Here is a 12,844-nt window from a genome sequence, read left to right on the forward strand (position 1 = left end):
TTGAGAGTATCTCAGTAACATCAAACAGATGTGGTAACTGGTGAAGGATGGGCTGTGGGTTGGGGTTGTTTCATTTTTGGCGAAGGTGGGTGTTTTTTTTTTTTTTTAAAAAAGCACATTGGCGCTTAGTCACCTTGGCTGATTCAGTGCAGAAGAGATTGTGAATGTGGGCAAGGTGGAGAGCGGCATTATCACCAACTAGCCTCATTGTCTGAGAACTCCAATCAGTTGCTAACAACCATTAGCTACAGATTTCTTTCTGTCTCTTAATCTCTCCCTCTCCCCACGTACCCAGTAATTGCCAGAAATATATCAGGCTTTACAAGTGTGCAAAATGCATTTGGTTCAATAGAACATTTGATTTTGTTTTCTCTCTCTATCTAAAACATGAAATCAAACAAGAACAGATAAAATACTGGTTTTGCAACCTGTCTGTACAAACAGTCAGGAACATACTATTTAAAAAGTTGAACTCAAGAAAGAATAAAGATTTACCTCTTTAAAAAAAAAGTAACGATTTTAAACAACAGTCTTAGGCCAACACTTATTGGTTAAGGTTGCCAAGTGCATAAGTCTCATTTGCTTTCCACATCAAGCTAATACACACAAGTCAGGTTTGTGTGTTTTAAGTGTGCGTGTGGCATGTGTGTACAGTGTATACACGCATGTGTATATGTGCTGTGTGCGTATTACCATCAGTCTCTACACACACTCAGAAAGGATAGCAGTTATTGCCAGTAACAGTTGCGTTCATAACGCCATGCCATCCCCACATTAAATAACTCTGATAAGGTAACTCCTCTGAACCCATTTGATTAGCATCAGAATACTAATAAATGGCATAAGCCTTTTCGGTAAAGCAGCAATCAGACAGCTCTTCTGGAGAAACCAGTTCTTTCAAGAGTGATGGAAAGACTTTTTCCTCCACTAAGGATTTGAAATGCTCAAGAGAAGCTATTCAAGACCTGGGGTTGCCCAAAGAATATCTCCTTCATGTGGATTCCAAGGTGTTGCTGAAACAAGTGTGTGATTGGTTGGAGTGTGAGAAGTAGAGCTGTTCCCGGGTGAGCGGTTGTCGCATGGGCTGTTGAGTCCCAAAGTCCTTTCAAAGTCCACAGTTGGCCCATGAAGTTAAAGTTTGGAGAGATATTGGACTTTTTCCTCTTTACAAGTATAGGCATCATTAAGAGACAAGTTGGTTTCTGCATTAAATAGGCCACGTTACGGTTACCGACCTGCTGATGCCAGCGAGGCAGTGAAAAAGAATCCCACACTTTTTTGACGGGCCTCATCTGAAATAAGGAGGAAGAGGGAAAGGTAGCACTCTAGAACAAGAAGGAGCCATCTTTCCTAAAAGGCAGAGCTAAATAGACACTGTATTTATCAAGTTAGGTCAAATACTACACAACATTCCATGTTTACTAAATCAAGTGAGCTTTTTCCTCTACAAACACATTCAAAGAATTGCAAAGACAGTGGCAGACAGTGCTGCACAATCAGTCAATTAACAAGCCTTAATCGATTCAGTCTTGCCTTATAAAGATGATGCGGCAATTGTCCTAACTAGAAGGAGGAGGAAGCAGTAATATTCTTCCACGAGGAATCAAAATTTTATTTCTGCTTCCAAAGCTCCCTGAATCATCTTAAGATTTCAGTAGACAAGAACGGGTTGAGTTGTAACATTAAGAACTCTTTGGATAGCTACCTACCAACTATTAAATTTGGCGCTGGCAAAATATCAGTACAAAAGGCTGATTTCAACTTGGCACCTTTTGAGTTTTCTGAAGGGTCAATCGGTTCGATGGGTTACTGATGAAATGTCATTTGCTCTAAGTCTAAGTGATTCTAAAAAAGAATATCAGAACAGAATTTCATATTCTAAGTCTAATTAATAATTATCTTCAAGTACCTAAAGCCAAACAAGCCAGGCTGCTGCTTAATGGTAGAAGCTAAGTACAGTGGGCCCTTCTCTTATGTGGGGGATCCATTCTGGATCCGCCGCATAGAGAAAAATGCGTAAACTCAAGCCCCATAAGGAGTAATGGGTTTGTGCCCGCGCTGGCCATCACTCCTTCTGGGTGTGAGAGCCTTTTTTCTGGTGCACTTCCAGCGTATGCTGCGGGTGCACCGTATTGTAGGGTAAGAACTGCAAGGTAACTGAATTATGTTATTTACTTGATTCAGTTAACCCACCAAAGACAGTTTACAAATTTCTCTAGGATTAATCCCCAGTAAACTCCAGAACACTTCCTTCCAAGTAAATATGTATGTGATGGCATTGTTATGTCTGTACCTGTTACCGTGTCTCATAACAAAGGTCAGAATTCTAAAAGACACTGACGCAGAATTGCATTCCATTAATTTCATAGGATTTACTTCAGAGTACACATGCTTAAGCCCGGAGAAGTTCACTTGAGCATGTTAGTTAAAGAGCAGAAAATGAGATGTCATAAACTAGGTATGATAACGGGAAATAAAGAATGGACAAGTTGACCTTTTAGACTCACCACTGTACAAGTCATTAAGCAGTACCACATGACAGATCATTTATATTGTCATTCCTAAGCAAAAAAATCGTGACCAAAAAGTCCTGGTGTCCAGTATTTTGGTTTATAGTGAATGAATGAGGTAATAGTTTTCTTTATAAAAAAAATCTCAAAGTAACAAATGTCCTTTTCACCAAATGATGTTTTTGACTAAACCATCTAAATACCACATTACACCAGAATACTTTGACCAAAAAAACCTCCACTTCAAAACTGTTGTGATGTATATATGTATTGAGACAAACACCTATGTATCTACACACGAGAGAGAGAGATTTCATTCTATTGTACAGAGTTTCATATAACCTTAAATCTCGGTTGTAATTTTCCTCGAATAATCACGTTACAACAGAAAAAGGTAAGGAAAGAAGCAAGCAAGCAACTTAGCAGCTTTATGGTATCCAAGCTTTATGGGCTGAACACTGGTCCACTTTATTATCACAATAAAACAGATCTGTGGCTTAACGTATTCCTATGTAGGAATGTGTTACAACTGTAGCATACATGACATGGGCCTGTTCAGACAGCCAAAATAAAGCTGCTTCGAGTCACAGTGGAGGTATGGTGTTTCAATGATGGCATGCGTCTTAAGAGTCCAGAGTCACACCAAAGCCATGCTCCAGGCTGCAGCATGGCTTGGTGCGACTTCTGGACTCTTAAGACGCATGCATCATTGTCCATACCTCCACTGTGACTCGAAGCAGCTTTATTTTGGCTGTCTGTAACAGGCCATAGTCACATAAATCCAGTAGTCATGTATATATCTACATCTCAAAAGCAAATTTGGATAGGGAAAATGATCCTAGAAAGTTTCCATCTGGACGCAACGGTTGCAGGCACGACTCAAGGTCATGGAGACTTCTCTCATACAAATTTATCTAAAATTTGTTTGCCTGTCTTCTCCAGCTAACATTTCCCTCATCTCAACAAAGGCTTTTTTTATTATAGCACCAAATTTTCAAAGTAAATCAAGTTTTAACCCCATCAGATGTTCTGCACAAAGGTCTTCTTTACAAACAGCAATAAGCCTCTAATATAAAATTTTGTTGTGCTAGTCGGTTCACAAAGGCATATTCATCACTTGATAACTTCAAGCATCAAGAAATAAATTGACAGTATTACTTGAATGTGTTAATGAACCATCACAGAGAGGACATGTTCAATTGCAATTTCAGCTTTTAAGCAGTAAGCGTACATGTGTAAGCCAGTCCAAATTTCTCTTATTCTCCAAACTGTGTCCCAAGCCAACTTGGGAACTCCTTAATAAAATTAGCAACGGTCCCTTGCTGGCTAGGGCATTCCTGGAGCTGTAATCCAAAGTAAATTTTCCAGGCTCCTAGGTCAGAAATAGCAGGAAAGATAGATTGCCCAGGCAAAGTATTGGGCATCTTTGAAGACATACTGACACTTGGCTCAAGATGATACTTAGACTCAAGAACCAGGGCAGTATCTCACATGAAAAACAAGTGTAGAATATGCCCCCGGAACCCTCCAGAGTTCTGCAGCAGATACTCAGAAGATGATGATGCTGAGCGGGTTCTCTGCAGGTAAACACTTTGAGGACAACAGCTCTACTGACTTCCTCAAAGGCAAATTGTCTTTTAAGCAGGTCAACCTTTTCTCCCAGCTATCTGACACTTGTTTTATAGCTGAAAGTGCTCATGAATAGCTACGCATACGAAACAATGACACACAGTAATTAAAAAGCAACCAGTTAATACCAACAAATATTGAGTCTTCTGAATTAAATGTGAAGGCTTTCAGTTATAATATTTCCAAGTGCAAACATTCATTCACAAGAGGGTATTATGAATAAATGCAAGGCACTGAGACCTTGAAACAAAGCAAATAGCAAACAATATGATACATCCTCTTTAAAACTATACCACAGGATGTATTTTCTGTACCACTAGAGTCATCTGGAGTAAAACCTTTTGGCTTTAAATGGAATAAGGTTTGTATCCAAAGCCAGTTACTTTTAGATGACTATCACTAGCACTAAAATGAGAAGGTGTAAAATTGGGCAGATTAATTTACCGTATGTCAATAATAATAAGCAGTTACTGAAACCACTGGACTACTTATGGAAAACTACCAATTGCTGAAGGGGCTGTTCCGTGAAGAACAGGATGTCCAACACCTACCAATGAAAGCAATGGCCTCAGGAAAGAATTGGGAGAGATTCTGACTCCAGTGATCCGAGATGGGAATCTGTTTGTACTTGAATTCTCCGTCGTGCTCAAACATGTTGGGAAGGTTGGGAGTAACGTTCAGGATGTACTTGATGCCATATTTGCCCAAAACATCCAAGTTGGTGGAATCTTTGGCACAACCCAGATACAAATAGGGAAGAATCTGGACAGGAAACGCTGGCTGATTGTTAGGGATAGGGCTCCCGTCTGATTCCGTGGCACTGCTAGGCTCCCGGTCAGACTCCCCATCGGAGCAATCGGAGCTGATCCTCAGCCCTCCCAGACCAAGGACAGAGGCAGGAGGAGAGTTGGTAGGAGAAGAAGTGTCAAGATTGGTTTCACAATGCTCTGAGTATTCTGTCTGAAATTTGTTGAATCCACCTGCGGAAGTGGAAAGAGAACGTATTTTAATGTCAGTGCATTTTAAAAAGTTACACACCCCAAATATGGATTTATTACCAGGGGAAAATTGCATTTTTGGCATTTCTTTCCTTCTCAGTTACAAGATATTGAATAGACAAATTCTCAAATTTTTTACTTTGGTTGTAGAGCATGATTTAGGCTCCAACTGGTAGCCCACTGTTAATTATGGCAAGTGTTTCTAGTAGAATATACTGTGCAGGAGTTCAAACAGTTACTTATTTGGACTCAGACTCCCAGAATCCACCAGCCAGCACAACCTGGCTTAGTAGTCCAAAAAAGTAACTTCCTGTCAACCAACACAATTCTGGGAGTTATAGTCCAAAAATATTTTCCCCCAAGTTCTAAAAATAAGAGTACTGTATCAGAATCAGATACCTTAAAGACAGATACCTTAAAGGGGCAATGCAATCATGTGCATGGCTACTCAGGCATAAGCCCCACTGAGTTCAATGCAACAGACTCCTGCAAAAGCTAGTCATGGGACTGTTGCCTGACTTTCTCAACCTTCTTTTCAGTAGTTATTACAGGTAACAACTCACCCCAAACAGGCCTGGCCTGTTCCTGCACCTAGAGATAGCAATTTAAAATCCAAGAATCAGCAAGTGAAAGTTCGCTCAGTCTGAAGATGAGCACTATCATTTCCTAGTCCAAACGGATGTTAATGCGGAGGCAGGGACCAGGAGCACCAATACAGTAAAAACCTTACACGAATGCTGCAGTTTACACTTACATCACTCACTAATTTCAGCAGTTTTACTAGTCTGTGCTACTGGATTCTCCTGCATTCCCTTACCACCTGAAATTAATTCTTTCCATAGCAGTAAACCTATGCAATACCAAGGGTTTACAGAGGTCTAATGGATAGATTTTATATTTTCAGAAAATGGAAAAGGGTAGCTTCATCCCAGAAGCCCTAGGTGCAGATTATGAAATATGCCTAATGCTTAGGATAGTCTAATTTGAATGTCTACTACCTTCCCTCCCTTCCTTCCTATGACAGTGACAAAATGTCAACTCCATGGCTTCAACAGCAGACAGACTCTTCCTTCACTCGTGCCATTTTATTTAACATCTAGCCTGATGAAGAGTTTTGGAGAATTCAAAAGCCTGCACATGATTTTCTGATATTTCTGTTAATGTGCATGTGCATATTGTGTGCCTTCAAGTTGTTTCCAACTTATGACGACCCTAACATAGGGTTTTCTTAGAAAGATTTGTTCAAGGGAGGTTTGCCATTGCCTTCCCTGGAGGCTGAGAACATGTGACTTGCCCAAGGTCACCCAGTGGATTTCATGGCCAAGCAGGGAATCAAACCCTGGTTTCTGGAGTCACAGTCCAATGCTCAAGCCACTATGCCATGCTGATGGTCATTGCTTGTAACAGATATTTGGAAATTCTATTTCAGAGTGTAACAAACAGAGTTTGACACAAATAAATACTCCTCGCTTTACAGAAAACTGGTATAAGAGGGAGAATACCAAGCTAGAACCTCACCACCACCTCACCTTCCTCAAGCTCTATACAGAGTTTTGTTTTGTTTTGGGGGTTTGGGGGTTCAAAAAGCATTGTACCACACAAAACTCTCCACTTGTAGTCTAAAGCAATATGTACTAGGCCTAGTATGTTCCAGCTTAAGAAAACCACACACTAGTTGTTTAAGGAGGAATACATAAATACTAGTTTAGCACATGTCATATGTGTTTGATTTGAGAGAAGAATTAAAAACAGAAGGCAAAATTGAGGTCTTAAAAAAAGCATAGAACAATGGCTGTCATTTTCATTCTTAAAAGGGCTCCCATGCTTTTTAGCAGCATCACAACAGGTAGAAAAGCAGCAACTGTAGATTTCTGGATAAGAAGTGTTATGAATGTGCAATGTTAGGAAAAGCTTCACCTGATGAATGTTGCCTGTAGACAGCTGCTAAAAGTACAGGAGCCCAGCTGAAAAGAGGCAACCTTCTCACAGCAACATGAGCACAAGAACACTTTGGTTCATGTTTAGTGAATTACTAACACATCCCTCTTTGCTAATTGAATACTTCAGTTAATTGCAGTCAAACAGAAATAATTATTTATCTGAGCTACTGTTTGTGTGTGTGTGGGGGGGGGTCATTGTATTTTAACACTGCATTTAGTACTGTATATTATTGAATTTACCTTTAACCTTTTTACTGTGTATGACTGAACAGTTATAAAAATTTTATTCTGTAATTGTCATGGCACCATATAAACAAACAATAATAAATAATAAAATAATCAAAAGCGTTGCTCAACATGTGGGAAATGTATTAAGTACGGCGGGGAAAGGGAGGAGAGGATAGACAACAGCGCAAGTTTCCTTTTAGAAAAGGGGAATACAGTACATGAGCACTGCACCGAATCAATTGCAACATCACATCGTAAAAAAATAAATAAAATAAAAGCAAAACAGAAGCAACTCAGTCCACAAGTTGAGAAACTTCCGGCATGTTGTTTAAGTAAACTCAGAGTTCTCTGATGCACACAGATAAGACAGAATTGAATTCTCCCGGTTGATGTTTTATCTTTGGGTCTCCCTCTTTCAGCTGACCACGAAAGGAGACATTTACAGGCTTTTAGTCACCCTTGGGGAAATCTGATCAAGAATGCCTTCTGGAAATTCAAGGGGCTTGGTGCCTGCCTGGGCAAGGTCACTGAACAGAGTGGGCAACCCTTGACATGAAGGAGAGGGGGAGAACAGGCTCCCCTTTCCTCTCTTGAAAGAGAAAAACAATATGGAGAAGCCATTTTGGAATTTTAATTGGAAACATTTCCCACTGAGGGCCCCCCAAAAAAAGAGAAGGAGAGAAAAGCCACAGCTTAACTCTACCTTTCTCTGCTCGGATGTGACGTTTAAGGGGTCTAGGAGACAGCCAAGAAAGACAGACAGACAGTGGCAGAAGCAGAGGATTTTTGTCACTGAAAAAGTATTAACATTCATGTGAAGTATTTCAGCTACTCTTTCAGGAGGAGGAAGGATACTGCACTGAGTCATCAAGAAAGGCTGAGGCAACCCAGAGTTGTGTAAATTCAGCCCCCCTCCATAATAATAATAATAATAATAATAATAATAATAATAATAATAATAATAGGAAGCCCAGAACAGCTAAGGTCAGCTTCACTCTCCTCATATCCCCCACGACATGTTGCCCAATGCTTCCTTTTCCTGACTGCTTTTAATATACACATTTTGTGGAAAGTAACAATTTTGACTCTGTCTCCGGCCTGTCATTTCTGCCTCAATCCTGCCGCCCAGTGACCGACCCAGCGGTGTGCTGAGGAAAGCCATGGCCAATGCGGTGCAGCGCCATTAGGAAGTGGAAGGGAAATGGCTTTATAGGAAAACTGAATGGGGAGTTTTCATGAATTAAGGCCTTTATTCAGGCATGGGAAGGAATAAGAGGAGGACGGAACCAGAATTGGCTGGGGAAGTCCTCGAACTCAACCTGCGGCTGAAAAGTAAACAGATGCACAGGTCAAGCTGTCACACAGGCACCTAAAGGTCCCCCAGACTAGTATCAACACACAAGTGATGCCTTTACTGATCCAACTTCGGTTTATTATTGTTTTTCCAAAAGGCAAGGAAGCACACATTGCTTTTGCAGATTACAAAGTGGCCACTGAACACGTGTGTGTGTGTGTGTGTGAGAGAGAGAGAGAGAGAGAGAGAGAACAGTATTTGGGGGCAAGTGAGGCCACTGCAAAAAAAGTTAAGGAGTCACTGAATGTGGTTCACCCTGCCATCTCTTTCCCAACTCCCTCCAATTCTGCCCAAATATGACCTCCATTTGTATATGAAAGACTGGCTTTCAACCTAAATATCTATATCTACTAAAAATAAACTGCTCTTCAGTGGGCCCTCTCTATCCACAGATCCTTTATCCACGGATTCAACCATCCATGGGCTGAAAATACCATATATGTATATGAATTCCTACTGCATACCTTAGTTTTGTCATTGTATATAAGGGTCACCATTTTACTATGCCAATGAATTTAACGGCACTTGGACAGCCATGGATTTGGGTCCTGGACCAAACCCCCAGTGGATAGCAAGGGCCTACTGTATTTATCTCTACACGTTTTAAGAATTTGACCAAATAAAATAATGAGAGATCTGCAAAAGAGGAGGGAAGAGTGCTTACTGAAGAGAGGAAAGGAGCAACAAAACAGATTTCCTACTTGAAAAAGAAAAGGAAGTTGGTAGCCAGCTAGGAGTGGAGAGTTAGGGGGCCATTTGAAATAAAAGGGAGGAAACTCACAGGCCAGGTTTCAGAGAGAAGGTTTTATGGAGAGGAGTATGCCTGGTTGGTGGCTGTGGTTGTGGTTGTTATTTATTCTATTTATACTCCTCCCTTTAGAAATGCTCTCAGAGACCTTCTCTTTCTGGAGGAAGGGAAGTGCGAGGGAGCCACTAAAGGAGCATCTACACTGTGGAAGTAAGCAGTCTGAAACCACTTTAAGTGCTGTAGCTCCATCCTAGGGGGTTGTTGCAAGGCCTTTAGCCTTCTCTGTCAAAGACTGAAAGGGGGGGGGAGTGCTTCACCAAAGCTCTTGTAGGATGGAGCCATGGCAATTAAAGTGGTGTCAAGCTGCATTACTTCTCCAGTGCAGATGCGGAGTGAGGAGGAGAGGAAACCCCTGGCAGTGGGCGGAAATGCAACCGGAGAGAGGGAGGGAAGCAGCCCCGGGGCTCCAGGGCCAGACCTCTCCCTCCTTCTCCTCCTCCTCTCCGACACATGGAACCATTTTGCAGGAGCAGAAACATAAGAATCCCAGAAAGCAGCCTGGAGAGAAGGGAAACATCGCCAGAGCAAAGCTCCCCACCGCCGCTGTGGTTGCTGCACGAATAACAGTAGTAGTAGTAGTAGTAGTAGTAACAACAACCACACTACTCTGCCTTGGAAGGCCCTTCCAGTGTGCTTCTCTTTTTTAAAAGGAGACCTCTGCAAGTCTCCTGGTCCATTTTTGTGCATTTTTCAGGAAGAGAGGCTCCAGAGACCAACTTTCAAATCCCTCCCCAGCCATGGAAAGTCACACTCTCTCAGCCTCCACAGGGGGAGGCCATGGCAAAGCAAGCAAAGGAACAGCCCTCTGAACAAACCTTGCCCCAAACACCCCACGAGAGCCATAATAACTGGCAGAGGACGTGAGCCCCGCTTCTATTTTTTGGGAAACCTGGGCAAAGGCAAGTCACACTCTCTCAGCCTCCGCAGGGGAAGCCCATAGCAAAACACGAGCCAGTCCACTCTCTCAGCCTCCGCAGGGGAAGCCCATAGCAAAACAGGGGCCAGGTCACACTCTCTCAGCCTCCGCAGGGGAAGCCCATAGCAAAACACGAGCCAGGTCACACTCTCTCAGCGTCAGCAGGGGAAGCCCATAGCAAAACACGAGCCAGGTCACACTCTCTCAGCCTCAACAGGGGAAGCCCATAGCAAAACACGAGCCAGGTCACACTCTCTCAGCCTCAACAGGGGAAGGCCGTGGCAAACAGGGGCCAGGTCACACTCTCTCAGCCTCCGCAGGGGAAGGCCGTGGCAAACAGGGGCCAGGTGGCCCTCTCTGCTGACCCACCTTTGAGGTAGAAGGCCTTGCACCCGTCCTCGCGGAGCTTGTGGAGCAGGAGGCCGAGGACGGAGGAGGCGTCGTGGCTCCAGTCGGCGGTGGCCTCGTCGTAGAGGAGGACGGTGTCGGCCTTGCAGCGCCGGAGGAAGCGCTCCTTGTCCTCGTGGTTGGGGATGATGGAGCGGATGGGCAGGTTGCCCTTCTTCAGCCGCCGCAGCATCAGCCCCGGCAGCGCCACGTTCACCGCGGACTCGATGTGCGAGGACTCGAAGAGCTCGTGCGGCCGGCAGTCCAGCAGCAGCAGGCCCCCCGACGAGGAGGAGGCCCTGCCGGCCCCGGACTCCAGCTCCTCCTGCAGCCACGCCGCGCTCTTCCACGGCGGAGGAGACCCAGACATCCCCCCCGAAGACGGAGGAGGCGGCGGCGGCGGCGGCGCCACGGAGCCCTCCGAGGAGCCCCCCCAGAGGTGCGTCTTCATCCGGAACCCAGCGCCGCCACCAAGGGACCCCGGAGCCAGGAGGAGGAGAAGGGGAGCCAGGCAGGGAGAGGAGAGTGGATTTGGGTGTCTATGTGGGTATATATTTACACAAGATATATATATGTGTGTGTGTGTGTGTGTGTATGCACACACTAGGTATAAAGGCACACACACTATATGTGTCCGTGTGTATACATACACTACATATATACTACATAAGTGTATGTATGCGCACACACACTACATATACACACATATATATAGTGCAAGTGTCTATGTGTTTACACACAATACACGCGCACACTATAGACACACTATCTGTATCTATACACATACAATGGTCTCTCTCTCTCTCTCTGAAGGTGATCCGGGGGCGGGAAAAGGGCTCCTCCACCAAGTCTTTCCTTCCTTGTGTTGCTGCTGCTGCTGCTGCTGCTCCTCCTCCGCCGCAGAAGGCTGCTTTCCTGGCCGCTTCCTTCCTTCCGCGACCCAAGGGCTCCTCCAACAAATCCTTCCTTCCCGGGAGGCTGCTTGCCTTGCCGCTGGCGGGAAAGGAAGCCTGGCTCTGCTGTTGCAATTGCTGCCGCTACTCTCTCTCCTTCCTTCCTTCCTCGGTGCCTCGAGTGTGGAAGCGTCCTCCTCCTGCTTCCCTCTCGCAGCCTGACAGCCTCAATTAAAAGGGAGCTCCGGCCTCGGCTCGGCCTCCCTCTCCCTCTCTCTCTCCTGGAGGCGGGCCCTGGGCCTTCCAGGAGGAGGAGCAGGAGCAGGAGGCGGAGCCAGGACTCTTAAAGGGAGAGCGCAGCCACTCTGCACAAGGGCAGTGCACTCACTCAATGAAAGGAGCGCACACATATGCTTGAGTGCCCTTCGGTGGATGCCAGAGCTAGACAGTGAAGGAAGCACATAGGAAGACAGTCAGCTCGATTCGAGTCTCCTTCAATCCCAATGCATAGATATAGGATGGGGGACACGTGGCTTAAGGAGACTACATGTGAAAGGGATCTAGGAGTCCATGTAGACCACAAGTTGAACATGAGCCAACAGTGCGATGCAGCAGCTAACAAGGCCAATGCGATTTTAGGCTGCATCAATAAAAGTATAGTGTCTAGATCAAGGGAACTAATAGTGCCAGTCTATTCTGCTTTGTCCAGTTCTGGGAACCACAATTCAGAAAGGACATTGAGAAACGAGCCATGTGTCCAGAGGAGGGCGACTAAAATGGTGAAGGGTCTGGAAACCATGCTCTATGAGGAACGCCTTAGGGAGCTGGGGATGTTTAGCCTGGAGAAGAAAAGGTGAAGAGGTGATATGATAGCCCTGTTTAAATACTTGAAGGGATGTCATGTTGACAAAGCATCTGAGGAAGTAGGGGGAAATCCATGAAAGCTCATGCTGCCAACCTTTCTCTTTCAGTCTCAAAGGTGCTACAAGATCCTTTTGCATACTTGCATATCTATTCTACTGATTTTTGGGGGGATGTTTTAATCTGTTTTTAACATTGTGTAAACCACCATGAATTCCAGTTTTGGAGGGAAAGACGAGATATAAATAAACATAACAGTGCACCCCTATTTCCTTAGCAAAAGGCTGCCTTGGAGCACAGTAAAAGTTACCTCTGAACAC

The 12,844-nt window shown here is 44.2% G+C and overlaps 1 protein-coding gene across 1 annotated transcript in view; it reads right to left on the reverse strand.

Moving 5' to 3' along the window:
* Positions 1 to 11,942, reverse strand: part of DUSP7 (dual specificity phosphatase 7) — a 16,689-nt gene extending 4,747 nt beyond the window's left edge. The window contains exons 1-2 of the mRNA XM_042452881.1: positions 10,753 to 11,942; positions 4,691 to 5,119 (exon numbers count right to left, since the gene is read on the reverse strand). Of these exons, the coding sequence (XP_042308815.1) occupies positions 4,691 to 5,119; positions 10,753 to 11,221 (898 nt within the window). The 5' untranslated portion in view covers positions 11,222 to 11,942. The remainder of the gene's footprint in view (positions 1 to 4,690; positions 5,120 to 10,752) is intronic.
* Between the last annotated feature and the right edge of the window lie 902 nt (positions 11,943 to 12,844).

This window comes from Sceloporus undulatus, chromosome 2, assembly GCF_019175285.1.
Source record: "Sceloporus undulatus isolate JIND9_A2432 ecotype Alabama chromosome 2, SceUnd_v1.1, whole genome shotgun sequence".
NCBI classification, from domain to species: Eukaryota; Metazoa; Chordata; class Lepidosauria; order Squamata; family Phrynosomatidae; genus Sceloporus; species Sceloporus undulatus.